A 16498-nucleotide genomic window follows, 5' to 3' on the forward strand; every position below is an offset into this window, starting at 1 on the left:
GTAAGGGTGGTGGAGTCGGTATTGGGCCGGTGGGGGTCTGATGTGGTGAGAGGGGGGTCGAAGTGACGGGTGTAGGGTGGGCCGGTTAGGTAATTGGGCTGGAGGCCGAAGCCTGGGGGTGGTGAACAACGGGCTGGAATGGGCCGAATGGTGAGTGGGGTGTGGGGATGAGGAAGTGTAATGTGGAGTGGATTGGGCCGTAGGGGAAGTGGCCTATGTAGAAGGACTTTGTGGTGTAGTGGGCTGTGAAGGAATTATCGATGGGTTAGGAGGGTCCCGTGGGTAGTTTGGTAGGGTTGTAAGGGTGAGGTGGAAATATGGGTGTATATGGTCATCTAGAAATTTATAGGTTAGAGGTGTTTGCTTGTGGGATTTGGAGAATGGAAAGACAGTTTCATCAAAAAAAAAAAAAGCATGTCGATTTATGGTGATTTTACGGGTCGTGAGGTCGAGCCATTTGTATCCTCGGTGATTAGAGGGATAACCGAGAAATACACAAGGGTAGGAACGGTAAGCAAGTTTGTGAATGGTCGTATGGGGAATAAGAGGATAGCAAATACACCCGAACACACGAAGGTGATCGTAAGACAGGAGGCAGTGATATAGACGTTGGGTGGGGGTTTGAAAATTATGAATTTTGGTTGGTATGATATTTAAGAGGTAGGTTGCGGTTTCGAGAACATGTTGCCAAAAATTGGTTGGTGTGGAAGAGTGGGCCAAGAGGGTACGTATAAGGTTATTTATGGTTCGTATTTCTCGTTCGGCTTTACCATTCTCTGAGGATGTGTGAGGGCACGAAAAACGGAAGTGCATGCCTTGCATATTGCAAAATTTTTGAAATTGGTGGTTGGCATACTCTCGCCCGTTGTCCCATTGGAATTGTTTTATTTTAGTGTCAAATTGTGTTTGGATAAAGGTGTTGAATTTTGTGAACATGGTAAAAACATTAGATTTGTGAGCTATAGGGTAGGTCCATAAAAAATTTGTGTAATCGTCCAAGAATAATACATAATAACGATGACCCCCATTAGAAAGGATGGGAGATGTCCAAACATCACTATGAACAATATCAAATGGTTTAAAAGTACGTGTATTAGATGCAACAATAGGAAGTCTAGTGTGTTTTCCAAAAATACAAGCGATGCAAACGTTTTTATTCAAAGAACCACAAGAAATTGAATGAGAGGTTTTTAAAGTTTGTAAAATAGCTGGGCCTGGGTGACCGAGCCTTTGGTGCCAAATGTCTTGAGAGATAGCTGCATAAGTGGAAGCAGTGTTGAGATTGGTGATGTTGGATGGGCTGAGAGTGTAGAGATCCCCCGACCTGTTGCACCGTAGGATAGGTTTCTTGGTCTGGAGATCCTTCACAGTAAAACCATATGGGTCAAATTCAACAGACAAGTGATTATCAGTTGTAACACGACGTACAGAAATAAGGTTTTTAACTAGGTTAGGTGCATATAAGACATTATTGAGTTTAAAGGGTGGGAACGGTGGTGGAAGGGTTATGTTGCCTTGTCCAAGGACCGGAATGGTTGTGCCATTGCCAACTATGATGTTGCGAATAATGCCAGAATTAAAAATAGATTGAAACTTATCATATTGAGGAGACATTGTACCTGACACACCGGTGTCCATGGTCCATGAAGAATCATTGTTGTGAAGAGCCAAGTTGTAGAGTGCTTGAGTGATGTCGGTTGGGGCATAGCCAATCGCATATGTTTGGGTCGTAGATGGATTTGTTGGTTTTGGGCCTAAAATTCCCTAGGCCGAAGTCTGCTGTTGTTGTGAAGATGTATGGTGTGGGCTAGGATTGGAAGGGTATGGACATGATGGTTGAGTCCATTGGGCCCAAGAGTTTGCGGGCTGCTGAGATGATTGCCCAGCCCATGGAGGAGGCGGCCAGTAGTGGGGCGGATAGTGGTGTTGTTGCTGATAGCGTCCGCGGTCGTAGGAGGAGCGACCGCGGCCACGGCCTCGGCCACGACCCCGGCCTCGTCCTCGTTCAGCATGGTTGTCAAAGCGGGTGTGGATACGGGTTTCGGTAGAGGCACGATTGGGTTCCATGGTGGCGTGAAGGGCAGTTCCGGCAAATTGGGCCAAGAGCTTAGCTTGTGCGTTTTTCCGTTCTTCAACTTGGCATAGACGCGACCGAGTGTTGTAAAAATCTGGAAGAGGTTGTGTCTGCTGGAGTATGAGAGAGATGCTCTCATACTGATCCTTTAAACCGGTGAGAATCCGTAGGACAAGTTGGTTCTCGGAGACGGTGGACCCGAGACTTGTGAGTTGATCATGAAGCAGCTTCATGTGTTGACAATATTCGGCCATAGTAGAGAATTGTTCGAGGCGCATGTTGAAAAATTTGTTTTGTATGGTAATGGTACGAGCTGCTTGGTTGTCAAGAAAAAGATTCTTGAGTCGACACCAAGCGTCGTATGCGGTGGTGTTGGTGATCATTATGGTGTGCATGAGATCCTGAGAGATGGTACCGTATATCCATTGGAGAATAATGGAATCTATACGTTCCCATGACTCAAGATAAGAATGTTTGGGGGGGCGGGTTCTCTGTCCTTCTCTTTGTCTTTTTCAGTGGAAGAAGGGGTGGCGGTGTCGCGAAATTGCAAGTGATCAAAAACATCATAGGCTTTGCAGTGGAGGACGAATAACTCAGCCCATGTGTTGTAGTGTTCGGTTTGACTAGCAAGAATCAGAGGGATGAAGTTCTTAATGTTATTAACAGTGACCGCAGGGTGGATGGGTGAGGAAGTCATGACCAGCCGATGGAGGATAGAAGCCGGCGGTGAGATAGAGAGAGAGGATGGGGAGGGGAGGCGAAAAAAAATAGGGTTAGGCTCTTGATACCATGAAGAATGTTATGGCTCAATTGAATTCCTCTCTCATTGATAACTACATTATATACAAGATACAATCTCATATTTTAGGGAAGAGATAAATACAAAGATAATAATATGATCCTATTTATCATTACGTAAGTTATATTCCATTAGTTAAAGCTACACCTCACTCTCACGTAGGTCGTGGGCTTTAACCATGGTTGTAAAAATCCTGACTAGCCTCCGATCAGTCGGTGGTTTACCGAGTAAGTTTTATCTAATCGGTCATTTAATCCGTAGGCGGTCAACAGTGGTCAAATCTAGTCTTAATTGGCCAAAAATTAGTGGTAGTCTAGCAATTCCGGTCAGATTCTTAAAACTTGTAAATTCCGGAAATTAATCCTAACTACTTGAAAACATGGGTCGAAGGTGTAAAAACATGTCTACTTAAAATAATACATATAAAAAACTGAAAATTACATATAAAATCCTAATCCGTATAATCTCAATTAATCGCTAGTCGGTACCCACCAGCTGACTAGCGCCTAGCGTTTCTTACAACAGTAGCTTTAACTAACCCACCCTTTAACAAATGCAGTGTGGGTTAATTGAAAAATGTGTGGCACCTCTCTCTCTCTCTCTCTCTCTCTCTCTCTCTCTCTCCCTCGCTCTCTCTCTCTCTCTCTCTCGCTCGCTCGCTCTCGTGAAGGCTTTAACGAACCCAACTCTGCCCCCCTCCCCCCCCCCTTTTGCGCCTCCGGGGCAGAGTGCCAGGCGCTAAAGCGTTAACTGATATGAAAGCGGTCACTGGTCCGCACCATATAGTCTAAGTGGTTATGTACAAAATATAATCTGTAACTTTCAATTTACAGTTTGCAATTAATCGTACTAAATATATGCTTCTTTATGATCAACTCATAAGCACTACAATTTAAGCTGTTGTCTATGCTTAGCATTGTACATGTAGAAGATGTTATTTAGTGATTAACTTAATCTTAGATGTACCTTTTGAGGTTGGTAATTACATATTAACTATGTAATCATAGTTTACAATGATTAGAGTTATGTCAATGATTATGAGACAACTCATGCTTATAACATGTTATTCACCATTGTTGTATATGTCATACATGAAACAAGAACAATACACACACCAACGATTGCTCACTTTATTAATGATCGAAATCAACGATTACAACGATTGAACAAGAAAAGAAAACGAATTTAAAGTGATGACCTAATCGAGAGCTGTTCTTATACTAAGACTTTCCCCAAATCAGTTACTAACTAACTATTAACAAACTAACTATCATATTAGGCAAGACTGGTCCCTCAAGTTTGACCTTATTACTCTTAACACCCTAGACTTCTAAAACTCAATATAACAATCTCCACCTTCGAGTTTCAGAAGCCTCATCCAACACATAGCAACTCCAAACAGTAATCAAACTTGGAACCTGGCAACACCTAGTTAAACACATCTGCAGCATTATCAAAAGAATGAGGTTTACACAATTTAATCTAAATCACTACGCATGCTGGTAAAATCAAACCTACCATCAAAGGTCAACTTCCAGATAAGTGAACTGAAACCCGAATGATCATGATTCAGCACGTGACAATAAGAAACTGAAACCCGAATTATCACGAACAAGTGGTGGCGGCTCAATATCTGCTATATTGATCTGATGCATTGATTTGGAGAGGTCATCAACAGAGAATGGTATGCTGCACACCAAATATTTCATTAAATATCGAAATATTGCCACAAACAAATATCAAATTTGTTCTGATGATATGTTCAACCTTGAATCATCATCCAGCAAAAATGAGCTGCTGACAGCATTGTTTGAATCTTCAGTCATCAGCACCCTCATGTTGGAAATTACCTGTCAGAAATGAGATTTAGAAATGGGTGTGCTTTTATTTTAAAAAATATATATACATAAAAGATAAATACATCTGGAGAAAGACTATGGGTGCCGTATTTGTCATCCCAATACATGGTACTGATTCTGTAGAGCTGTTGTATGCTAAGCATCTGCAGGTGAAACGGATTTACAATCAGTTTAATATTGAATTAATGATTTTCTAGATAAGATATGGGAACTTAAACTTACTGGGCACAAATCGTGAGTTATTTCATCCAGTGTCTTCTTTGGCTTCTGATGAATAACCTGAAATCGATAAATGAAAGCTATAAAACGATAGCTCACAAATAATTAAATATTATATATGGTAAAAAAAATATATAGAAAGGTGAAATACCAGGAACCCAATAGCTTGTCTTATGTGCTTGAGCTCATCCCAAGCTGATCCTGCATACTGAAATTTGATATTCTCAAAAGTCAGTGAAACTTGGGAAAACCCTATCGGTATAAATAGTTACATGGTGGATACAATGTTACACATAGACACTAATGAGTTAAGCCAGATATACACTTGGGTCAAGCCCGTATATCAACCTACACAATGAACATAATATACAGATAAATATCCTGAAAGATAAGAAAAAGAACACCTCTTCAGTTGCTTTGTAGCACCACTGTTCCAGTTCCGACAATCCTGCCTTGACGTATTCCCCATTACTGAAAGAACAGCACTCTCGTCTCAACAGAAGGCTGCAAGTGTAATATATAAAATTAAAGATAAATGAACAAGCTTGCACCCGTGTAAGTAAGCATATAGACACGTCTCAGAACCTGTTGAATAATTGTACATTGATGAAAGAAAATATCTGTGTGAAGATTTTGCGAACCAAAAATGGCGGTACCTACAAAGAAAAAATATGCCAATTTCAGCTCATGAAGAAGTTAAAATGTTTCCTTTTAAGTTGTTTTTTTCCTTTCAATTAAACCATTTAACATGTAAGAAAGAGTGCACTGACATTGTTAGATTTCAACATGTTTAAGAAGCATCCAATGTTGTTAACAATCCCTTGCCAGTGAGCAATCAGGATATCCTGAGAAGCAGCACTTGCTAGCGCAACAGCGTTCCCCTTTAGCAAGTTTGCTCTGGATATTCTCGGTGCCTAAACCATAAACATATAATAAGATGTTAGGGAGCTTCAAATATATATATATAGAAAAAGTATATCGTACAAGAGGCCTTAATGTACGACGCGTACGCGATGGCAAATCGCACGTTATGTTTCTAAAAAAACAAAATCGCATGTACTGTATATAGGGGAAATCGCATGTTTAAAAAATATATAAATCGCATGTTTATATAAAAAACCATTTTCGCATGTTATAAAAAATAACCCAAATCGCATGATGTTCAAAAATACCAAAATCGCATGTTGATAATGCCTCGCATACGCGTCGTACGTTAAGGCATTTTGTACGTTAACAGGCCTCTATATATATATATATATATATGGGGAAGGTTCTATAGAGAACAATAAATATTGCGAGAACACGCAGAACAAAATGAATCACCCATATTTTCAATCCTAAAAACCTAAAAAGTAAATGAAAATGTTAGAAATGTAAGATTTATTGTTTCTCACAAGAATTCAAAACAAAATATGGGAAATTTTCAGTTTTATATAACGTACACATCTGTAGCTTATGTGTAGGTTAAATTACATACATGTATATACTATGTAGGCTATGCGTAGGTAAAAATATATGGTATTTTATGTATATATAATACACATATGAATGTAAGATGTATATATATAATATATGAACCTTAAATCCCAAAATTTAGTAATTTAGTGTTGTTCTTTATGTTCTCTCAATAATTAGTGTTCTGTAATGATCCTCATCCCTATATATATACGGAGTAATTAAGTAGTAAGTACCTGGATGCACAATCCAAGCAATGGAGAAATCTCTTTCTTTAAGTTGTCACGTATCATTCCATATATCTTTTCAACATATGCTGTTAACTGCTGCTTGAATAGCAAAGCAGGGTATTTGGCTTCAACTTGCTGTAATGTGTCAGATGCACCATTTGTCTCCCCATCTATTAAAGACATGTTTACACCTTGTGGAGTTCCACGAAAGCTCTACAAACCCATCAAATGCTACTACACTTTAAATACCAAATAATATTATTTTTTTCCTTTTTTTTCTAATTTCTTTTTTCTTTGGTTTACCTGAGTCATCCTTCCAAATAAGCTAGCTGATGTTGGTCTTCGGTGTTGTGGGGCCCCAGCAGCACCACTAGCTTTCAATGTGCGTTGCAACAGCAGCAGCAAAGTTGAGGCATTGGATAACCAATAGGCTAAGACTTCATTGTTATCTTGTGTCTTTATTCAAAAAGAAACTTATGTTAAGGATAAGTATAACTAATCTAAAATGAAAATATGAACCCTTGAATTCATACCTCAATTGCTTGGCCTATGGTTTGAATTATACGATCAAAAATGCTGGTTTTTTCAGCTTCAAATGACCGCCACTGTCTGAGACATTTGTATATGATGCATGCAGCAACCGGTCGTCCTTTTGAGAACCCTAGGGGTTGTGCGATACATCGAAGGAGCAAATCCTGATATTCTTGCTGTTTCTCGTTAAGTGACTTTTGTGGTTTCTCCTCCACATCAGCTTCTCTCTGTTGCATGGAAGGACTATGAAGATCCTGTTATATTTTAAAAGGAAAATATGAAAATGAGTTGCATTAATCACATATTTATGAAAACATATAGAAAGTTAGAAACCATAACCGAATTTTGAGAAACTTCCACTTACCACAGACTGAGACTGAGATTTTATACTATCGGTCCTCTGTCAGTGTTTCAAGGAGAAAGAAGAAAAACAGAAAAGAAAAGAGAGATAAGAGATGTAAGTATTAGAATTTAACTTAAAAGTAGAATATGAAGAACTTTATGGGTACCTTCATTGATTTTGACCGTGCAGCCTGCATCTTGGTATTTTGTGCCATTGTTAACGCTTGCTGGCGAAGAACTTTGTTTTCTGACTCTATGTTGGCGAGCTTCTCCTCCAGCCTAACAAGAATAAATTATATTATAGTTGTTGCAAAATTGTTGTAGCTTTGAGTGTCTTACATTGAAATTATTGGAAAGAATGATGGAACCTAACAATGAGTTTTTATCTTACCTTGTGACTCATGAGCTTATATCAATAACTTATGGCCTGTGATATTTTGTTGTTGGATTATTTACTCAAAATTAAAACACACCTAGAGTTCTTGAATCTTGATTCACTTCTTGAATAGTTAAAATCAAGTAAAGCTAATCAAAAGGGTTCTTATTATAATGAATTTAGCTGTAACAGTTACCTAGTCAAAGATTCTTGAAGTTGATTTGCCCTGTTTACAGTTTCTTCCAACTTCTGTTTCTTATTTTCACTTGATTCAAGGGCTTCAGTGCACTTCTTCTCAGCTTCATTAGCTCGGTTTCTCTCTGATTCTAACAAACTCTGCATGAACTCAATCATAAGGTAAGGGTCATTAAGAAGGTTTTGTCATTGAGGGTGAGAGGAGTAAAAAAGAAAATTTGTTAACCAGGGTATGAAGACTTAGAAAACAACAATCTCTCTAGCAGCATTACTTAGTCATATACGATAAGTAACTAGTTCAGAACCTTATTCCATAAAACAACAACAACCTCTCTAGCAGCATTACTTAGTCATATACGATAAGTAACTAGTACAACCAACACATCCTTCACTGGAACACATACAAATAATGGGGATATAATATTACCTTCAACTCTTTCACTTCTGCACTTAGTTTGTCAATCTTTTCTGTGTCTTCTACATGAATTGGAGTAGTTTCTTTAACAATAGCTGATGCTTCCTCGATTGCTTTCTGGGCGGTTTCACGTTCCTTGATAAGCAATTCATTTGTTTCATCAAGTTTAGCCTGCAATGTTTGCAGTGAGTTCTGCAATTTCTGAATTTCCTGCCCTTTTGCTTCTTCCAGGTCAGTCTGCACAATTGGCATTCACATTTTGTCAAAATTCATGTAGATATTTTGTAGCCGTACATAAAAGCCTATTGTGTCAGACTAGCATTACCTTCATGCGTTTTTCTAACTGTAAACGCCAAGTGAGATCTTCCACTTGCGCTTGAAGCTTATCTTTTGCTTCCTGGAGTGCACCTGTTTGCCTTGCCTCCTGCATATGTTGAAAATGAGCAACGGATAATAACATAAATATTGAATGCAGGGAACTTTTGATTAAATGAATGGGGAAAACAAAGAGGAATTAGGGTTTTGTAATCATCACATTGAAGGCAATCTAGGAGGTTCATATAATCACTAAATCAAGATAAGTACTAGATATCTCAAACCTTACTCAGTGATTACTGACTGCACACCAAAGACCACCTAAGAAAATTGCAACTAATATCCAAAAAAGGTTAAATCTGAAATATGAGCTACATACCTGCTTTAGTTTCCGAAGCTCTTTTCTAGCAACTCTCCCCCTCCATCGGGTTTGTGTAACCACTGCTGACCTCTTCAGTCTCTTATAGTATTTAAAGTCTCTATGACGATGCCAATTGGCCTGAAAATATGACCCGTTAAAGTAAAAAAGAAAAAGTCCAGATCAATATGCAACAAGTAGAAGCAAGTACTGACTTGCACAAGAAGTGCTGCTTTAGTTGTCTTTCTGTGTCTGAATTCGTTATGAGCAGCCATTGCTCTCAATCCTGTCTGAAGAACAATGACAGAGAGCTTATATTTACTGTACCACATCGTTAATGAATGTCGCCTATAATTCTTCTGTATTTTAAGTGATGCAGCCTGCCTTTTCATGTGTTCAAATAATTTCGTAGCAAGCTTTCCTGTTACAAAGAACAGAAAGTTGAATTGAGTGAATTTATTGACAAGGGTAAATGGAGAAAACATGTGTAGGAAATTTGATGACAATTAAAAAAACAATAAAAGTAAACAAATAAAAAGACAAACCTCTACATAGAGATTGCAATGAGATAGAAGCTTTCCTCAAAGCAAGAAAACGGTTCCTAGTGATATGAGTTCTTATCTTTCTTTGAATTTTCTTAGCTGCAGTGTTAAGTATTTGAGCTCTCTGTGCATCTAGGTCCGCCATCTGACCAGCCCTAAGAAAAACTTTCGTTTTTCCAATCTGACATACCAATGATATACCTTCTTTAGTACATGGATTGTGAAATATTGCTGCATGGAAACTATATATTGATAATAAAAAGAAACTTGCATGCAGGACCCTTTTTGTGAAAACTATAAGTTGATAATAAAAAGAAGAGTAAAATGCCATTTTCGTCCCTAAGGTTTGGCCAGTTTTGCGACTTTCATCTAAAGGTTTATTTTCCACATCTGGATCCAAAAGGTTTGAAATCTTGCCATTTTCATTCAACTCGTTAACTCCATCCTTTTTCTCTGTTAAGTCAAGGGTATTTCCATCTTTTTTGTTAACTTTAACAGCAATTCGGTCTTTTTCAGGGGTATTCGGCCTTTTTACATAAAGTGAAAAAGACCGAATCGCCCTTTAAGTTAACAAAAAAGACAGAAATACCCCTGACTTAACAGAGAAAAATGGATGGAGTTAACGAGCCAGATGAAAATGGCCAAGATTTCAAACCTTTTGGATCCAGATGCTGAAAAACAAACCTTTGGATGAAAGTCGCAAAACTGGCCAAACCTCAGGGACGAAAATGGCATTTTACTCTAAAAAGAAACTGTCATATCCTTAGGGGGGACGGGGCGCCCCGTTATCAACCATCCACCACGCGTTGTATAGCGTGGAACACCGCCGCCGCCGGTGTTGATCACGCGTGTATCCTAAAACGCGTTGAGATTTTTACGCGTGAAGAAGTTGATGTTGATGCAATTTAGCTTTTTTTTTTTTTTTTTGGAATGATTTTGATAGTGCGTGGTGAGTGATGGGCATTTCCACTAAAAACCATCACTAGTGATGGAATAATGCTCGATGACATGGCGGAAATTGATTGGATGTTGTGAGTGATGAGTGAGTGGTGAGTGATGGGCGCCCCTACCCCCCTTATTGCACAAAAGATAGAGAAAGGGTGAGTTTAGAAATAAACAAATAAATAATTGAGTATGTATCATGTTCATTAACCCTGATTAAATCTAGCTACTGATATAATCTCTTTTATTTACTTTGCAATCAAGATAAGAATATGCAAATATATCATTTTAGTAGTCTGTAACGTATGTTACCTGAGCCCCTTGAAGCTTCATCTTGTCAATAATCTTTTTACATGCATCCTTTGCATCAAGACTGTTGATATAAGAAACAAACTAATGTAAGAACAGCATTGTTCTAACTAGATACCACAATGAATTCTACTTACTTCCCTCCCAAAACCTCTGGAGCAAGAAGACTGAACCGATTGAGGAAATCAAAAAAACTCTTGCGAGTTGGGTATCCAGCCATGCTTATACGGATTGCTTCTAGAACACCCTTCATGATGAGTGAAAAGCACTAAGAGATTAAAAACTATTAAAATGAGTTAAAGTATTGTTAATTTAAACTCACTCACCCCACAACGTAATTGTTGCATGATGTTGGCATTCTCAAAGATGCAAGGTTTAAGCAGATTATTTGGCTTCACACATCTGATATAATGTGGTTCTGTGGAATTCAGAGTTTCCATTAATGATTGAAGTTGTAGCTGCATTGATTAAAAACAATCTCAGAACCCAGATGTATTTTCACATGACATATTTTATTCTTTACACTTCTCCTATTCTTTCTTGGGAGAAGAAACTAACGCATTTCACCATTTATAAGTATTCTCCATTCAACTAATTTCTCTCTGAAAGCTAAGCCTGATTTTGGAATGCTTTAAGAATTAAGAGAAAAATTACCTTGAAGCGAGAACCTATTGACGAGAACTTAGCAGATTTGTTTGAAGATTTATTTGTCTCCTCAGCGACTGGAGGAAAAAGACCTGCTACAAAAGAACACTTGGAAGCCAACAACAAATCTTGATGTTCGGGAACGACATAATCTTTGTTTTTGTCTAGAAACAGTTCAGACTGATAATGAACCTGAATATTATACATATAAAGAAGGCAAATACTTCAGATTTTGACAAAGCTTGGCAACTTGTATATAGTATAAATAAAAAATAAATAAATTACCTCCCCAGCATAATGGGAAATGATGAAATCACTGCGAGCCAATTTGGGTTTGATAAAGCGTGGGTGATTTTTGAATGTCTGATAAAGCTTCTGTGAAAATGTTTCATGAGTTGACTTGGGAAACATGCTGGAAACAGAAAAGCAGTCATAAGCTAACAAAAGACCAGGTCAGAAAATATAGTTTTCCTAGACCACCCTTGCAAGTGTGTTTCAGTGTGTGTGTGTATGTAAGAAACTGGATCAATAAAAATGTCTGTGAGTTGTAAAATACTGCATACCAGGCTTCATCAAGTAGAGCAATAATTCCACCAGGTTTCTGCAAATGTAGTACAACCATTAAAGCATAATTTCTAGAGATACAATGTGTCAACATATATCCACATGTAGCAGTGATTGCATAGAAACTATTCCTTATTGGAAACTTCAGATTTTGAATTTATACGAACCTTTTCAATAAGTTCTAGGACATCTTTATTATCAACAAATTCTATGTAGCTCCAGTCAATTTGCTCTTTGGTATATTCCTCTTGCTCCATCTTGAACACATGCTGTATGAAATCAAAAAGAACAATAAGCATCAATGGTAGGTTCAGAAATTACATAAAAAGATACAAACATTGACCGTAGTCCGTATATGTCAAAAACGCCAGAAATCGCACCTGATTGAAATGTTGTTGCAGCTTCTCGTTGGTAAAGTTGATACAAAATTGTTCAAAACTGCACAATACAACTCTTGTTGATCATCCGTTCATCGCACAGAAGAAGCTTTATAAACAATTATTATTCCAACACATCAGATTTACCTATTTGACTTAAAGCTCTCAAAACCATAAATGTCAAGAACACCAATCAGAGATTTGGAATTTGGATCTTGACCAATTGACATATTGATTTTATCAACTAGCCTGCAGATTTACATAATCATGCACCTTCAGAACCACTTAGTAATTCAAGTAACTGTAATAAATATGCAAAAGAAGCTCGAAATACCAGTCAAATAGGCGGGAATATAATGTCTTAGCCAAACCATCCCTGCTAGTGGTTGCGGCATCAGGAGGAAGACTTCTTTTAATAACTTCTTCTGGGGTAACCATCACACGTTTTAACAGTGCATCCTCCAGCGCCGCACGATCACACCTGCAAATCATATAACAGCAAGTTAGTAATACACAAAGGATAATACTTGCATACATGCATATATACACACACATACATAAATTCTTGTAAACATAAAGAATGAAAGAAATATATAAACGCACATGAGTAGCTCGGCTGTCATCTTCAGATGAAATTTCGATTTGTCATCTTTCAGGAGGGATGAATCAACCTCTTTTCCTTTGATAAACTGGACATTACCAAGATGGAGGATTGCTGCTACAAGTCGGAAAATTGCTTCCTGTAAGATAGGAGAACATGTGATTGCAGTTTAGTTACATGTTTAGAATAACAAAAATAATAATAGTCATAATAATAATAGTAATAATAATAATACTAATAATAATCATTAACGTATTTAAAAGTTTTCAATAAGGCTACCCTTCTATCAAAATAGCTTTAAAGGTCATTTCGTAATCAATTTGGTTTCTTCTGTACAGCAGTGTGTAAAAAATGTAAAATGACAAGATGCCGCAAAATTTGAAGATTCACATTTAGGGTTAGAAAAGGACCAAAATGTCCCTGAATCTACCCAAATATGTTTTGATAAACCGGCTAGAAAATACTCTTTTGAATAGTTTCTAGGACTTTTTGGTCTATTAGATTAGTTATGTTCGTATCGGTAATTATAACAGACTAAAGGGTATCTATGTGTAAATGTGTAATTACTGATTCTATATATAAAGGTCTATGTAACCCTATTATTAACACAATCAATATACAATATTACTCCTGGTTCAATTTTGTCATTTTACAACTTAAGATGTTACTAAATCCTTATGTATACATCCCAAATATAATATATATAGTGAAGATCGTATGACCTGATCTGTGTCGGTTATTCCGACAACATCCATGGCTCTTCTAGTGGCAAGATAATCTTGAGCTTCGTTTACGCCAACAAGTTGGTAGCAATTTGATTGATTGAGATAGTGAAATGTTTTAGGATCTCCCAGTTTATATTTTTCAACTTCCTGAAAATATTCATATTTCATAATCAGATGAAGTTTTAGTAATGAATTGCCTAATTTGTGTAAATCTACCTCTGGGGGTGCTGCACATAGAAGATAGAAACAGTGGTAATTGCGTTCAGGATCTGAAATCTGGCAAACACGAGATCTTTCAAGGAGATATGTCCTGATGGCTGCTCCAGATATTCTTCCATGTTTATCAAACTGAATCTCAACAAATTTTCCAAACCGACTGCAGCAGAAGAAAGATTGATCAGTGACAACATTTTTTTTTAATTTTATTTAATGCAGTGAAAAAGATCCTGTTTAACTTGTCATATAATTTAGTACTGCACCTTGAATTATTATTTCTGACAGTTTTTGCATTTCCAAATGCTTCCAGAACTGGATTTGACTGCATTTACAAAATTTATCAAAATGTGTTACTTTAGAACATAAATATTTCAGCACAACGTCAAGAAATATAGAAAAAAAATTTGACATCTTACTTCAAGAACTTGCTGCTCAACTGTCCGTCCTTCGGTGCCTTTACGACCACCCAAATAGGCTAAATACCGCATAAGCATTTTAGTAGTCTCAGTTTTACCAGCCCCACTTTCACCACTGACCAAGATCGAGTTGCTTTTTCCTTCATTAATCATTGCCCTGACTCATCTCAAGTAAAATTGTTTGTATAATCATTGCGACGTTAGTTTTTACAAGGCAAAAAGAAAGAAAAAATACCTGAAAGCCACGTCCGCAATTGCAAAAACATGAGGACTTAGTTCCCCTAATGGTGCCCCTTTGTATTGTTCCATCATATGAGTTTCATATAAGTGAGTTAATCTTTGAAATGGGTTAATGGCAATGAGAATATTTCCAGTATAAGTCTGCCATAATATCGGCGTATGATTTAGCATTTTCATGAAAAAAGCCCAAATTCAACAATAAGATATATATTAATGAATTTTTTTCGAGATCTCCTTACGTATATTTCGTTGAGTTGAAATCTTGTGGACAAATTTTGAAGAACTCCAGGTTCGTGCAAATAAGAAAGCTTAGTCATGTCATCAACACCACCAGCTGGAGCATCCACATCTTTGGGATATATTTTTGATAACTTTGCAACAACCTATTAACAAATAAGAAAAAGTTTCCCAGTTAAAAAACTAATAGAAAAGTTTTTATATTATATGGGTCAAAATGTAAATATGTAGTCTATATATATCTCCCTTGTAACACTTTCCATTAACACAATAATCAATACAATTACAAGTTTTATATACGGAGTATAAAACCGTCTTACTCTCTTCCCATCAGTTGTTGTGACCTCAACTTCCTGCCCATTAATCTTTGTAACTTGTCCATCAATCCAACATACTGCTGGGTCTTCTGCCCATACGTGAGTACCTAGAATGATATTAACTGTAGCAGCCTGCATGTTAATCCAACCCATCACATATCAAACCTGTAGCTCTCGTATAAAATATAGAGCATTTAGTCATTTGTTTGTGATCTAAACATGCCGTACAATATATCATGTATTAGTTATCAGTTTATCATAATATGTAATTTATCTTGAGAGAATGAAATGCATATGCTAAATAACAAATTAACTTCTATGTGTTGCTTCATGTTACGATATAAGCTAGGCAAATCCTTCTGTTGCTACTCTCAAACAAAATATTCAGGTCCAAATATTGGATGTGTCTTTTCATCAATTAGTGTTTTATTTGTTGGGTTGTGAAGGCCTTTGGGGCTATTTTGGTTTAGAGTGGAAGGCCCGTTTTGCTTTCTTATTCTATAAGTTGTTTAACCTATAGTTTGTTGACTTGTTCTCTATATATACTTAGTCTTGTACTGTAACCTTTGTTGTTCTACGCTTAACAGAATAACCTAGTTGCAGCCTATGGACGTAGGTCCCCCACTGGACTGAACCACGAAAAATACTTGTGTCGTGTTTATCATTACTATTTATTTTCTATACTGCACGATATCAACCTATCGTGTGTGCGAGATTGTGTGTTTATGCTCCCACTACGCCACTTGAGACATAACATCTTTTGCCCGTGACCGTAGAAATACTAGACCATGTAAGGCAGTGATCCACATTGTATAAACGCCTAATTAAACGAACACTAAATTCATAGGATCAAAACGTTCCCAATAACTGTATCGCAGCCTGCCCAACCCTAACACTTTGGTTCCTGCCACTAGATTTACCAATTTACCTTACTAAAAGTAAAAAACACAACATTGAAATTGCCAAGTCAATTGATGCCATATCAATTCAATCGTAAATTTGTCTAAACTAGGGCAAACATTTCTAACAGTTAGCTAAATAAACGAGCGATAAACATGTAATCGAAAGTCATATGCCAATGTAGACATTCATGTCATCTAATATCATAATCAAAGCTCAATTCAAATAAGAATTAGGTATTCCTTCGTTGAGATGATACATGCAATAATGATGTGAAGGAACATGTTAATGTGGAATTA

The 16498-nt window shown here is 37.2% G+C and overlaps 1 protein-coding gene across 1 annotated transcript; it reads right to left on the reverse strand.

Annotated features, from left to right (window-relative positions):
- Positions 1-3979: 3979 nt before the first annotated feature.
- Positions 3980-15437, reverse strand: LOC110936988 (myosin-9). The gene is made up of 38 exons (XM_022179390.1): positions 15303-15437; positions 14985-15128; positions 14741-14886; positions 14506-14662; positions 14353-14411; positions 14090-14249; positions 13871-14020; positions 13151-13287; positions 12882-13028; positions 12695-12796; positions 12551-12608; positions 12338-12439; positions 12170-12207; positions 11892-12018; positions 11616-11798; positions 11288-11419; positions 11099-11208; positions 10965-11025; positions 9714-9891; positions 9384-9589; positions 9190-9309; positions 8821-8919; positions 8508-8732; positions 8082-8221; positions 7677-7788; positions 7532-7567; positions 7170-7421; positions 6940-7092; positions 6643-6849; positions 5722-5865; positions 5537-5607; positions 5356-5455; positions 5103-5159; positions 4955-5011; positions 4795-4875; positions 4641-4723; positions 4392-4562; positions 3980-4315 (listed from the first exon to the last, which is right to left on the reverse strand). The coding sequence occupies exons 1-37, from the start codon at positions 15435-15437 to the stop codon at positions 4436-4438; spliced, it is 4596 nt and encodes a 1531-aa protein (XP_022035082.1). The 3' UTR covers positions 3980-4315; positions 4392-4435.
- Between the last annotated feature and the right edge of the window lie 1061 nt (positions 15438-16498).

This window comes from Helianthus annuus, chromosome 4, assembly GCF_002127325.2.
Source record: "Helianthus annuus cultivar XRQ/B chromosome 4, HanXRQr2.0-SUNRISE, whole genome shotgun sequence".
NCBI classification, from domain to species: domain Eukaryota; kingdom Viridiplantae; phylum Streptophyta; class Magnoliopsida; order Asterales; family Asteraceae; genus Helianthus; species Helianthus annuus.

What these genes read in the sequence shown, in the direction of transcription:
- LOC110936988 (XM_022179390.1), bottom strand. Translation starts at nt 15,437, where the DNA reads ATGCAGGCTGCTACAGTTAATATCATTCTAGGTACTCACGTATGGGCA. An exon ending in AGTTAGAAAAACGCATGAAG is followed by an intron (nt 8,733 to 8,820) that starts GTAATGCTAGTC and finishes CCAATTGTGCAG; the next exon opens with ACTGACCTGGAAGAAGCAAA. An exon ending in ACATGTTGAAATCTAACAAT is followed by an intron (nt 5,608 to 5,721) that starts GTCAGTGCACTC and finishes TTTTCTTTGTAG; the next exon opens with GTACCGCCATTTTTGGTTCG.